The sequence below is a fragment of the Nothoprocta perdicaria genome, unplaced genomic scaffold (assembly GCF_003342845.1).
Source record: "Nothoprocta perdicaria isolate Ctin4 unplaced genomic scaffold, notPer1 scaffold_227, whole genome shotgun sequence".
Taxonomy (NCBI): domain Eukaryota; kingdom Metazoa; phylum Chordata; class Aves; order Tinamiformes; family Tinamidae; genus Nothoprocta; species Nothoprocta perdicaria.
Window position 1 is genome coordinate 539,323 of NW_020455449.1, and position 14,654 is coordinate 553,976.

The window sequence follows — 14,654 nt, forward strand, 5'->3', positions numbered from 1 at the left end:
ATATATGCACTTGAGAATGTATTCTGATGTTCAAGCTTATATATTTGGTATCCTCTGGTTGTATCTTCATCTAAAACATGTTTAGGGCTAACTCAATGCAAGTGATGGGAGCAGAATCAGCTAGGAATGTTTCAAGGTCAGATGCAGCATTGATTATGTTCAGTGAATTATAGCAGTTGCATCATGCCTTTCATGATGTGAAAGGCTACATTTTGCCTAATAAAAAAATACAACTTCGTACACAATTAAAATGGGCCACCAGAAATACTACCCTTGCTGTAAATTTAGTTATCAAAAATATCTTAAACAATCTGTGCGGAAATTGTTTAATTTAGTTATTTATTGGTGAGGAAAATGACCCGGGAGAGAATGCTAATGCGCAGCTCCTAAGCAATGCTCTCCACATGCAGAGTAGCTCCCACGCATTGGCTGTGCTTATGGATTCACCAGGGATGCAGAGTGGTTGAGTGAGCGACCTGCGTGTGGGCAGGCGGCCCGGATTACAGTTCAGGGGCCCAAACATCGCTCTCGACTGCCCTGGTCTGTGCAAACCATTGGTGAAATTGTCCTTACGCTCTCTCCTTCCCACCAAATAATGATGCTTTCACAAGGAACCTTGGCTGTGCTGAAAGCCAGGCATGATTAAAGAGATATTTGAAAATCTGTAGTGTTGGTGAAGTGCCTTCTCAATTTGCAAATTGTTCTCGGGATCACATTTGTGGAAGTGTATGGGTGGAAACCAAATGCATCTTTGACATTTCTCTTATTCACTGCTGTCAATCAAATAGCACATTAAATTATTTTCTTCTTTTTACCAAAAAAAACCCACCACTATCTGCAGCCTTTTGGGAGAAAAGAAAAAGATAAAATATTCAGGGGTATATCTATGTAGAAAAAAAAAAAGGTGCATTTCTGCTACTTCTATCATCACATTTTATCTCTAGTTAATGTATTTTTAAAGCTCATTTCTCTTTCCAACCTGCGAAAGCATAAGACTTTCTTTTCCTTACACAGGATTTCCTGCTTCAGATTTTCACTGTATTTCGGATACTGATCCGACCAGAGATGTTTCCCAAAGACTGGACAGTGATGCGTTTGGTGGCAAACAAGTAAGACACTTTCTGATGGTAATTTAAAACAGAAAAAGTAAAGATCACGATATTAATAAATACAATTATATGGTGTAGAGCATAAAAATACTAAATGTGTTGGTTTTTATTTTTGAATGGTGCTTTCCACTTAACAAGGCTGGACTTACTTTATACAACAAATATAATCTGTACCCGTTTCTCCCCTGAATTTCAGTAGCGGCATGTAACTGGAAGTTCAGAAATGCTTTTACAAAAAGAAGATGCTAATCATCAACAGCTTTGTTTTCCAAGCAGCAAATGACAAGTCTCAACAGAACTTTATCCAAAGCTGTTGAAATACTGAGTTGGTAAAGGTCTGTTTGCTCTCAAGGAAAAAATATCTGCTCTGGTATCATTGACAGGGTTTCAGCATTGTTGTTAATTCAGTGCTTGTCAGAAATATCACAAAGTCAACAAAACACAAATCAGGTGCAGCACAGGCAACTCTAATGTGGGGCTCTACGTCTCAGAGCATGAACAGGAGGTGTTCACTCCTTATTTTTGCGGAACATGTTCCCAGATTTTCTGGAAAGTCACTACAGCTGTAGTAGATTTTGGCTATATCACCAGTTACTCTAGGCTTCATTTTTGATCAGATAAGCTATCTGAAAAGTCAGCACATAATTAGATAAACATTTGGTTTGAGCAAAAGAGAGGACTGTGTTGGGCACAGAACTGGGAATGCAGCATTCACCTCTGGCCTGAGTTTTCACGGTGCTGCTTGCAGTGCCCAATAGGATGTAACACCTCACTGCTTTTATATACATATATATGTGTGTGTGTGTGTGTGTGTGTGTATTTGTTCACACTTTGTCATGACTGAAGAAAATAACGTTATTTTCCTTCCCTTTATTACCTTATTTAATATGGCTAATCCCACCAACTTTAAATTCCAACAAAAATGTAAATAACTGAAGAATGGAAGTGATTTTTTTTATGTATAGTATTAAAGAAAATACAAATGATGAAATAAACCATATATCTGGTAATCATAGATATATCATCTCTGTGATATATAACTGGTAGACAAGATATAGCATCTAAAAAGGTGTTACAGGGTCCAGAAACAGCTGGCTTGGCAGGTGGCTCAGCAGCCACTTGCATGGGCAAAATGAAGATTTAGGAGTGACCTTGACACGTGTTTCTCAGGTTCATCATCATTCTGCTGATGCTCACATACGCTAGAGGTGATTTTCTTCAGCTCAACAAAAAGGGTTTGCCTTAGTTAGTATTTTTTATTTTATATTTAGTTAGCATCAAACATCTCCCTTTCTTGATGTATGTCATGTTGTTCGTGACCACCTAAGGGATGATTCTATGTGCAGTTCTGTTGGGCATGTGACACCAGCCAATTCTCAGTGACAGTCATTGGCAGTTTCTGCCTATCAGTTAACAGTCAGTTGAATGTAAACCACTATAGGATGTGAACAGGTCTTTATCAATCCAGTGGTCGTTAATTTACTTTGCTAGGGATATGTTCTCAAACTTATTAATGGGGAAATACCGGTTTGCCATGAAACAGGGTTTTGGCCAGGCATTCTGGTGACTGAGAAGCAGTGGTGTGAAGAGCCATCATTTCTACATTGCCTGCCAGTTGCTTTGTTTCTTTATCTTTTTGAGGCAGCAGAAAAAGAAAAAAAATCCTCTTTCCTCAGCTGTAGAGCACTATTTTTTTCGGAACTTCATTTCTGAATGGAGATTTCCTCCTTTCATTGTTTTCCCCCACTCCCACTTCAGTGGTTGTGTTGCTCAGCCTCCTTGAGAAGGTCCAGAGGCACAAAGCAGTGGCTTTGCTGAAGTTTTTCCAGCCCTCAGTGTTGGTAGTGCAAAGGGAGAGGCTCTGGAGGCAGGATGGCAATGAGGGCTTTGCCTGCACCACAGACACGGGTGCCCGTGGGTCGGTCAGCCCTGGCTTTGCCTCTGCAAGCCGAAGTGCTCCCAGAGATCTGAGGCTCTTCGGCCCTCAGTACAGTCCAATACATGTCTGAAAGGAAAAACTTCAAGGCCTGGCCCATGTTTTTAAGAACATTATCATGTAATTATGTTAAAAATCTGTATCTCGTGTAATTCTTCTTTCTCGGGCATCAAACGCCTCTTGTGTTTGCTGGGCTGGGTGGCTCTCCGCTGTCCTGGCTCCGAGCAGAGAAACAGAAGCTGCTCTGCAGGCAGAGCGTGTGTGGCAGCAGTCACGGCGCCGGCAGCACTGCCTGCCCTCTCCCATGTCCCCAGAGTGCTGGAGAGAAACAAAATCAGACTCTCTAGTGTTTACAGGCAGCGAGATTTCACCTGCTTGAAGCTAGGGAAGCAAGGAGTCCTAGCAAGGGTATAATCAGGTAATTAGCTTTCCCTGTAGGAAAAAAGAAAAAATCTTATTTGTATGTACATGCTTCAATTGCCTGAACGTTTTTAGGATCTTCAAGCACGGAAAGAATCTATGTATAATATTTATACGTATAGCGATATTGCTGTCCTATGGCTTTAGAATTTTCTTCTTCTTTCTGCACTATTTTCAGCAATTCTCTAGCATCTGGCATTTGCTTTCTGGGATAAAGCAAATTGAAAGAGTGGGATCTCGAGTGTGTGTGGGCATGCAGAAGCCAAGGTAGTTTGTGACCATACATGCATGTGGAAAATACAGTTCTGCCCGTCTCCATATCTATCATGAGAAAGCATTAATGACCAGGTTTACACAATTCCTCAGTGACTTCCAAATTTCTGAAATAAAACAACATTTAAAAGGGCAGAAATAGCACTGAAACAGCAGAGTAGATCTTTTGCATTGTGTTCTGTGATGAATGGAGAATGGGGAAAAATCTTTAATGTTTATTACCTTCTACAGATTGAGCAATGAGACAGAGAGCAACTCTGCGGAAACTGCATAACCATGTAACATTTGTGTAGAGCAAATTAGGAGGCATTCAGCAAAGCAAACCAATTAGCTCAGGCTAACATCTAGCATTTCTAGCAGGCATGTTACAATTAAGTGACAAATTTGGTTTCTGTGTATGTTATGGAAAATATCATCTTCATTTCGTTTGTTACAGGACAGGCTTTCTTTCTGCACTAACTGGGTAGTAAGCTACTTTACTGGCCATCTAAACAGAGCTTCTATTTGTAACTGCAAATGAAAACCAAATAATGTAGGAAGATTCCCCCAAAAGTTTTCTACCTTGATAGAGGTATCCAGAACTTTATAATAAAATATGGCAGACTGTATGCTTGAAGCTTTTAGATAACCCCTTGATAACGTCTCTCACCACAGGAAACAACCATGGAATGGTCAGTTGCCTAATTCCCATCAGCTTAGGAAAAAATTGCTTGTCTAGGGCTTTGGTTGACTGACGTTTTTGAGAGCATTTCATAGACTCGACTGCATTCCCGATGTGCGTGTCTCAGTAACAGTGAGATGGCAGAGGGGGAGGTGAGATTCCTATTGCTGAGCAAAGGTTTGACATCTCTCTGTGCTGTACCTGTGTATTATTGAACGACAAGCTAATTTTCCTCTGCTTTTGCTAGTTTTCATTTTTAAATTTCGTTTTAAAGCTCATGCCTTTTGTCTCACTGTGGTTAACTAATATATATCCTTTGGCCATTTCGTTAAATGGTAGAGGACTAGATCATCCATTTCTCAATTTGAAATCTATAAGCCTACAAAATAGCTGTATGGTTACTCATATTTGTTGTAAAATAGTTGATCTGTAAAGAAAGATTTGCTATACAGTGTCATTTATGATCAAATTTCAAATGTATCTTCTCACTGCTGGGCATAATAACTTTAAATTGAAAATCCTTTTGGTAACCTGTTTCAATAACAACTGAAAGTCATTATTATTATTACTGCATTTTAAAAAATCAGTTCAAACAGAATGCATGGTAAGGAAAGACATTAAATTAGCATTGGTATCATCATTGTGGTTGCTTTGAAGAGCTCTGTGAGCTCCCAGGTTGTGGGAGTTCGAGACTCCTACAGTGAACAAAAATTCCTGCTTTTATGTAATACAAAACACTGCTAACAACTGAGCTTGCAAAAGTGCTTCTATGCAATTCAGTCAGTCACAGAAAGCGTACAGATACATAAGTACAGCTGTATGGATAAGCTTATGCACCCTTTAATGCACCTGTATGTGCAATGGTGTATATATACATATACATGAAGCTAGGCTCCTTTATGTTTTAAAAATGAGAAGCTTTTTTCTCTTTAAACGTCTCTGTAACTGAGAAGTTTTCACTCTTTATAGCAAAGAAACAATTGAGAATCTGACGTGATCTGTTCTATACATTCAGGTGCCTCTTCGAAAGCTGAGTTGCCAGAGCACTCACGCTACGAGCTGCCAGCTGGCCACTGAGCATTTGGGGCTTCTTTGGGGTTGTTCTGGCTTTTTTTTTATTATTATTTTGTTTGTTTGTTTGTTTGTCTGTTTGTTGGTTTTCAAACAACTTCTTATGGAAGGATTTACTTAAAAATATGAGGGAAATGCCAGAATGGTTATTGCACTTTTTCATACAAATGAACTGTAGAAAAGCCACCCTGTTAGAAGTGTCCTTCTTTGCACGTGCCCAGAACTATGCAGTAGCTAAAAGCAGAGGTTTTATATTCTAAGTTAGTGGCCTGAGCAATCTTGTGACAGATGGTAAAAAAAACAGTTTCCCCACCAACTCAGTGTTTTTCCAGCGTGACAGTCACATGGATTTTAGATAAATTTTGTTGTTGTTTTGAAATTGCTGGCTGGGAAGCAACTTGGAATGTGGATATTGCGCTGGATCCATCTGTCCTCTTGCTGGTGTGTCGTGTGCATGTGTGTTTTTAACAGGATCTAAGGAAGTAAGAGCGGAAAGAGAACCCACAGCCATAGGGATGTTTTCTCTCCTACCCAATTTTCATCTCTGTTGTGGGTAAGAGTAAGTTTCTGGGTCAAAACCAATGATTTCATATTCCTATTCTTAGTCCATTGGTTTATTTACATCTCGTCCCATGACAACATATACTCTGGCCCCCTCCCAGCCCACATGCTGTCAGCTAATGTGTACATTAGCTGATTTGTTTGTCTAAATACGGAATTTATTGTCACAGGACATGGTATGTTTATGTGTTTATCGGAAAATTGACTGGCTCTTTTGACTAATAACTATGAATTTCCACCTAAGGAGAAATACTGTCTTTGTTTTTGTCTTCCCAGTGTTATCATTACAACAGTCTTGTACCTTTCAGATGCCCTTCGCAAAAACTTCTTAAATGAAAACTTCGATTACAAGGTAGAGTAAATGTGTCTAACCTAAGAGAAATGCCATAGCTGTTCACTCATCCTGTGGCTGGATAGTGTATTGGTTGTCTTTGCTCAAGCATCTAGCAGCTACAATGCAGACTTCAGCAATTCCATGTGCTCGGGATTTAAGCTTACTCATACGGGACTGGGTTATTTTTTTTTAATTCTTTTTATTTTTCGTTTTGGTATTTCAGTTACTGCAGGGGCTATCTACTCAGGGATTTTGTATAACGATATTCTTGATTACAGAAAAAAATAATTTTTTCTCTTATTTTGGGGATATCTCAGAAAGCAAAAATAATTCAATTTTTGATGCGAGCAAATATATCAAAACTATAATTTTGCTTTTGAAGTGCTCTCAACTTATGTGCTGAATAATTAAAATCAGAAAATTATGACACTTCGTGGTGAATGCAGTTCAGTTTGCCTATTATTGAGTACCTCTTAGAGAGAGGTGTGATATCTATAGCAAGTACAGAATCATAGAATCATAGAATCATAGAATGCCGAAGGTTGGAAGGGACCTCAGAGGTCATCGAGTCCAACCCCCCTGCTCACGCAGGGTCACCTAGGGCACGTGGCACAGGGCTGCATCCAAGCGGATTTTAAAGATCTCCAAAGAAGGAGACTCCACAACCTCTCTGGGCAGCCTGTTCCAGTGCTTTGTCACCCTCACAGTGAAGAAATGCTTCCTTAAGTTCCTGTGGAACTTCCGATGCTTCAGTTTGAAGCCATTTCCTCTAGTCCTATCCCTGCCCACCACTGAAAAGAGGCCGCCCCCCTCCTCCTCACTGCCTCCCTTGAGGTATTTATACACGCTGATCAGGTCCCCCCTCAGCCTTCTCTTCTCCAGGCTGAACAGGCCCAGCTCTCTCAGCCTTTGCTCATAGGGCAGATGTTCCAGGCCTCTGATCATCCTGGTAGCCCTGCGCTGGACTCTCTCCAGCAGCTCCACATCCCTCTTGTACTGGGGAGCCCAGAACTGGACGCAGTACTCCAGATGTGGCCTCACCAGGGCTGAGTAGAGGGGGAATGGGGCCTTTAGCCTTTAGATGAGAAGCCCTAGGGCTGAGACTGAAAATCCCCATCGCAGTGGAAACCAGAATGAGTATTCTGCCCAGCTGGAGACAGAGGCCTTAGTCCAGTGTCTTCATTTTAAAAAATCCAGAATTGCCTTCTTGGAGGAACTAGGGAGCTGCTGTTGACTTCCAGCGGAGCGATGGTCGCTCACGTTGTCCGGAAAGCCAGACTCCTGTTGGAGAGATTGGAGGGCAGGGAGACCTACCTGCCAGACACTGTTGGAAATGAGGAACCTGGGCGTTAGGAAGCTCTGGCAGCTCAGGGGCTAACGCTGCTAAAGGAATTGCAGGCAGAGCAAGTGTCTGTGTTCTGTAAACTCACCTTGCAAAGGGACTGCCTTCCTGCAGAACTGCAGTGCTTGGGCTAAGCCCCCTACACACAGTACTTTTACCCTCCTGCACCAATGGAGGATAAGTCCAATTAATAATAACATGGATTTTTATAGGTATCTTTTAAAAGGGAAAGTTCTACTTGTAAGAGTCATCATTTGATGCTAAAGACATTTACACAAACATCTGGATATATCCCACATGTTAACAAATTCACAGTATTTTGTTTTGGCTTTGTCCAGTGAAGACTGTTGAGAGACTTGCAAATAATGTTAGAAAGTAAGACGGGCTAGAAGGCATGGCTGTGCTGTTACGTGACTGCAGTTCTCTATCTAAATAGTCCAAAACCTTGCTTTCAGTTTAGAAGACCAGGTTTTCTAGCTGGTCATTGGCTCTGCAGGATGAAAACAGAAAACCTGGGACACTGGTACCTTTAAGTTTAGGAGATACAGAGCTTGTAAAATAGATGCATTTCTACTGAACATTTTGGTGTTTGTGAAAAGCATATTTATATGCAAAGAAATTTAGTCCAAAACAGTTTGACAGTTTTATTAGCCAAGACTGAAACAACTGATGTGATTTGGAAATTTGCATCTTGAGTGATCATAAAATGGTAGCACTAAGAAATGTAATAACCAAATGCTATGTGCTTATTTTAGATATGGGATTCCTACTTTTTTCTTGCTGTCATTTTTATAAACCAGTTATGTCTGCAACTGGAGATGTTCACACCTTCCAAGAAAAAAAAGGTTCTAGAAAAGTAAGTCTTTCTGTCAGCTTCCAGAAAACTTGCATAGATGAAACATTTGTCAGGATTCAAGGCAAATTGCTTAAAAGCCTGTCCTAAGATCACAGGGGCAATATTTCATCTAACATGAATGAATGTTAGTTCTGGCCCTTTGTACAGGGCTTCAGAGCTGACAGCACCTTTTGTCCAGTGCCCAAATTCATTCAGATGATATTGGCAGTAAAATAGCCAGGCTGTAGCAGTGCCAACACTGATTTCCATTGCATGTATTAGTTAATTCAGGCCAGTTTGGGTATTGCTACCAGGCACTGCACTGTTGTTGTCTGTGGGAAATCGTGTTTGAGTTAAAGGAAATAATTTGTTCTTAGAGAGAAACCTAGACAAGAAATGCTACAGAACGTAATTATTGCCACAGAGTTCTATTACTGATGTATAATGTTTAGAAAGAGCTAACATTTAAAATATTTGACAATACTGCAAATACACCTGAGTTTAGAAATTCTTTCTTAGCTGAGCAAAATGGCAAGAACTTGGAACATGAGTTTGGGCATAGCTTTTTATGGATTACAAATAAAATACATGTTTTCATAATGTCACAGAGTGGTACATGGTCTTGATTGTCTCAGTGTTAAGCTCTTTTGCTTTATTTTTGAATGTATTATAGATATGGTGATATGCGGGTAACAATGGGATGTGAAATCTTCAGCATGTGGCAAAATTTAGGTAAGAAATAAAACAATTCACATGGTAGCTCAAAAATGAAAATAAAGATTACTTTAGCTGTTAAATACACTTGCTAATAATAGTTGATGAAGTTCTCATGAATTCTTGATTCGAGCTGAGGAAAACCCGTAGTCTTTGTAGGTCGCTTCTTTACGGCTAATCCAAGTTTGCTAAGCCCTGCTACTGTATTTGACCTATCCATATTTCTTCAAAGCGAACTGAAACAACTCTGCAATACAAAATTAGATACAATAGAAAGAGTGGCTCTTTGGGGGTAGAATTATTGTACTGGAGAAAGAGAAAAATACTTAGGTTTGCAATTTTAATTCTATTGCCAAACAGTTTAAGCAGCAGACATATATCTTAGTTCTGAAGCTCTTTTGAGGTGCTGGATTTGTATCAGATCTTCCCAGAAGCCCCAGCTGTCCTAAAATATAAGGACATAAATAAACTGGTGAATGATATATAAATGAACTATTTGGACAAAAAGAGAAAAAATATATGCCTTGACCTAAATTTAGGAACATTTTTATATTTACAAACTGGATTTGTGAAAATTGAAAGTATAAACCTCAGAAAAATGCAATTAAATATTGTTTAGGAGCAGAATCAAAGCTGTGCAGAAGATTTGGATACTGTATTTGTCATCTTTATATTTCAACTCATTCAAATTTTGTTTCATTAGTTCATGTAATTAAAGAATTCATTAAAGATATTAAGACTGTCAGAGGTTACTAAGATACTGTCACTTCAGTTCTATAAAATTTTCTCCCTGATACATAGTTGTTGAAAAATGGACTTTCTGATAAGCATGTACTAGAAGAAATCTTCAAAGAAGTATTAATTCTTTAAAGAATAAGTATTAATTAAGACATCTGTGCTACAAGTTGTTTGGATACTAAGCGTTTTTCTAAGCTGGTCCATCAGGTACCACTCCTGAGACCCATCTCTGCCCTGCGTGGGAGGAAGACCGTAGTGTGAGTCACAGTTTCCTGCTGGAATCCCAGTGTGCAGGGAGGGAGAGAGCCATGAGGAATTTCAGCAGTGGTGAAGGCTGTGGGGTGCTCCTGGTGCTGGGGAGTCTTCTCACGACAGCCACCTTGAAATGCTGCAGGCAGCTGATCTGCTGTGGCTGGGGTTAGGCCAGTCAGCCTTATGTAGTGCTCTTACTCATCCCCAGGCTTAGTCCCTGGGCAGTCACCTTGGCTCTGCTACAGACATGTATCCCAGGACATTTCCACTAGAGGGAATTCCAGTTTTCCTTTCCACTAATGCACATATCAAACAGTGTGGTGGACAAGTGTTACTGGCCAGTGCAGCATCCAGAGGTAGACTGGGATGGAAATCAATTTCCAGCTTGGAGAGTTAGTATATCAGGATTTATAATCCTCCTAGGCTGAGGATCTCAGTACTCTTAAGCCTAGAGAACTAAGACTGAATGGGCAATCTTTATTTTATGCCATTTCTGCCTTTCCTGACAGGAACTTAGTTTTATAGCTTGGAAGTTGCAACTTCAATCTTCTGCAGGAAAAGTCTGTTCTTCCATCTCTCTTTCCACAAAGTTGCCTTTTTTTAAAAAAGATAGTATTAAGTCAAGTATTCAACCATTTTGTAAAGACTATAGATCACTGAAATTAAACCATTCCTGGGAAAAATAAGTTAAATGCCCAGGTAGTGCTTTGTTTGTCTTTGCCTCCTGGAAGACTAGCTTGAGGTATGAATCACTCTGTCACTCCTGAACTCAATATTGCATTATAAAATCTGATGAATTAGGTTGACCTTATGTCTGCAAGTTGACCTCCTGTCAGCAGCTTTTCACTTTGCTTTTTGTGTTAAGAAACAAGCCTTGCTCTGATAGACCCTAGCTAAAAAAAAAAATGTGATTGTTTACAGTATTTTTTTCTTCGGAAAGTTCTTGGATTGCTTGATAGCACACAGGAGGAATCCCAGGTCATTTTCAAGCTGATGTTCGTTTCCCCTTTAGGGGAGCACAAGCTTCATTTTATCCCAGCACTGATTGGCCCCTTCCTAGAAGTGACCTTGATCCCTCAGCCAGACCTGCGGAATGTCATGATTCCCATTTTCCATGACATGATGGACTGGGAACAAAGGCGAAGTGGCAACTTTAAGCAGGTATGTGAAGCCGTTCACAAAACAGGGCTGAAATTCAAATGCTTCACAGAGTGCTGGTCTCAACTAGTAGTGTGGTTCAGGGTGGAAAGAGAAGATGTGGTGTTACACCTGTGGGAGAGGGATTACCAGGGTTTTCCCTTTTGACACTCTGTGGAGGTAATAAGATTTTCCAGAGTATTCCAGTAATGTAAAATTAGGTAACTATCCATGGCCCTTTCAAGTCAAGAACAAACCTTGAGGTATCTTCAACAAGGCTGTTTCATTTGTGGCATGTTTCTTCTCTGCTTTACAGCAGTGGAGACTAATGGTTAGACAGGGATTTGACTAGCTTCCCTTCTAGTTAGTATGGAGAGAAAAAATAAAAATGAAAAGATCCTTCAGAGAAATGTTCTTCTGAAAGGATCCGACTATTCTTGCTGCTGAAATACCTTCTTAACAAGCTAGGAAGGAACTACCAAATGTGCCATCTGCTTCTGCAGCTCCTACTCGGTCCTTACAGACTGCATCAAGTCTTTTCTCAGTGCCCTCCTTCCTGCTGCTTCACATGAAGGAAAGCAGAAGTATTTGAATTAGTCTCAGGCAACCATAACACTTGAAGTGAGGGCTGTATCTGAAACACAAAACAAAGTATAGGAATGGAGGAATGTATGTGATGTTAGCAGGTGTTTTTTCACTGCTAGTATATAAGCTGATTATTAAAATCATCATAGAAATGTTAAGATTATATATTTAGAAATGTTAAGAGTATATATTGACAACAGCTTGATTTCTGCCCTAGCTTTTTGATTACTAATATAATATTGGTAAAATGAGATTTGAAGTAGTAGCACACGGAATAGCCTCATCTGTAGATATTTATTTTGTAAAAAATACAATTAAAAATCTGCATCAAAGTGGTCATTAACCATCAGATATGCTCTGTAAGTTTCTTTGATAGCTAGCATGGAAATCCAGTGAAATTAATTTCAAATACATTGGCAGGTAAGGAAGGTCAGGAAAGTAAATCTGAAACCCCAAATGTTCTGGAGAGTAAAGACCTTTATGAATTTAATCTACAGATTTGAAGGGTGAAACATATGGGATATTTATTGAAATCTAAGAAAATGCCTTGTGCTTACAGCCCTGCAGTGAGAATTCAGGCAATTTATTTGGTCTGTGTGCTTTTTTGTCTGACTCCATAAATAGATAGCTGCCTTAGCAGCAGCAAATGCTACTCAGCCTGTAGTTTTAAAGTCACGTTGCTCCATTCAAATTAGCTCCCCCCACAATCTCGTTGGGTATGATAACAGTTTCAAAGAGATGAAGTGACCTGTCATCAAATTTACATGACTGACCAGAAATTTTAGGAACTGCTTTCAGCAATATCTCTTGGAGAAAAAAAATAACTCTTTCCTCGATTTTATCTGTCTAATTAAAGAAAAGAGAAGCTGTCTGCTTATACACTTATATGTTGCAGGTGGAAGCAAAACTGATTGACAAGCTGGACAGCCTAATGTCAGAAGGTAAAGGTGATGAAACGTACAGAGAGCTCTTCAACAGTATGTGAGTAATATGTTTATTTTTTATTGAATCGTTGGATTCGGTTTAGGGGTATTAGATGCTGATGTCAATGTAGAGAGGTAATGCTTAAAACAATTTTGAATTCTTTTTTGTCTTTCTATTTTTCTGGAAATCTGAGGAATAAGAATATTGCAAAGTTCTGTATCTGTAAATTCTGAGTGTGCTTCTTATGGCCAGTTATAACTGAGAAAGGCTAAATATATCACAAAAAAATCTCTTTTTCGCCTACTAATTTTAAAATCTGAAATGCAAGAGATGTTTCATAGTTGCATAGGGTGCAAACAGAGCACAAATCTGGTATTTTAAAAATATGGCACGAGAATTTACCAAACAGCTATTTAGTAAGAGATTTACATTGTCAACAGAAATTTGTCTCCTCTGTGTGAGGTCACTTGTTGATATCTGGATTGATATATACAGTTTTATTTATTCTGGTAAGATTATTTCTTATTATTTGATTTTATAAATTATTAAGCATATACTGTATTTTAATAAATGAAATCTCATTGAAATCAAATAGCAAAAGCTAGCAATAGTGAAGTGCCTCCGGTTGCCCATAATTGATGCCACTGATCAAAGTGAATGACTGTCACAGAGTGCAGATACAAAATAACTGCTGACCTCCGTGTCCTTTGTTGTTCCTCTGCACTCAGTTCCAGCTATGTGGAAGATTTAATTTGTCTCTAGTGCATAGAACAAGAGGTATATTACTCCTCCTCAGGGTTCCAGCCCTGTGTATTTTTTAATATTACTAAACACTCAATTTTTTTTTCTGCTTACATGGCTTCTTAACCAATTCCTTCTTATTTAAAAATTGTGTTGTGGCTTTGTCTCTGCTTAAATAACTGCATTTAGATCACAGTGTCTGCAAATGACAAATACATAATAATCAGTGATGTATTGAGTTAAAAAAAACCCAGAATTTCTGAACATTTATCACTTACGGAAACAGAAGTGGTTAGAGATTTTCAAAATTATAGTAGTCTGTCTTCAAAATTAAATCATTAAGGCAGACGTTAGAATTGTAAAATTATGAAGTCTAGATGCATTGCCATGTGCAAAAAAAGAAAAATAAAAAACACATTAGAATGGCAATCACTGTTTGAAATAACTTACGGTTATATAACTCATTGATGTGAAATACAGTTCTCATTTTTTAATTTTTTGAATTAGGCTTAAAAGGCTGAAGACGTTTCAGTGTGATTTTAAAGGTGAAGTACCTCAGCATCAGTGTACTTTTTGTTTCAGCCCTGAGGTACCTGAAGTTATAACAAAGCTCTGGCAAATCTTAGAATAACTGCCCAATGTGCTGCCAGCTCAAGAAGAATGAGTCCTGACCATTAGTTGTTTATCTAAGTCTGGTTTCACTCAGAGTGTGACCACATGAGAGCTTGGGAAGACACTAAGGTAAAATGGAGGGCTACGGAGTGTCCCAGAAGTGCTTGAAACAGATGGACGGCCTGGGGAGCTGAATGCCAGGGGTCAGTCAGCGTGAGGCTTTTTCCCTCTCCCTTTCCTCTCCCAGCTCAGTTAAACTAAGCCGTCTGGGACCAATATGTGCAATACAGGCAGGACTGGGGTGCCTTGCCGCGCCGTGTGGCGCGCGGCCCTGCTTGGCCGGGGCGCTCCGGGCGCAGGCCGCATGGCGCCAGGCGCAGGCCATGTGGGTGTAGGCTGCATGGCGCCG

At 39.6% G+C, this 14,654-nt stretch overlaps 1 protein-coding gene across 1 annotated transcript in view; it reads left to right on the forward strand.

Annotated features, from left to right (window-relative positions):
• DOCK4 (dedicator of cytokinesis 4) overlaps positions 1–14,654 on the forward strand; it is a 181,472-nt gene that overhangs the window by 128,666 nt on the left and 38,152 nt on the right. Inside the window, exons 27-32 of the mRNA XM_026039279.1 lie at positions 1,015–1,109; positions 6,308–6,383; positions 8,463–8,563; positions 9,216–9,274; positions 11,259–11,407; positions 12,864–12,949. Coding sequence (XP_025895064.1) covers positions 1,015–1,109; positions 6,308–6,383; positions 8,463–8,563; positions 9,216–9,274; positions 11,259–11,407; positions 12,864–12,949 — 566 coding nt within the window. The remainder of the gene's footprint in view (positions 1–1,014; positions 1,110–6,307; positions 6,384–8,462; positions 8,564–9,215; positions 9,275–11,258; positions 11,408–12,863; positions 12,950–14,654) is intronic.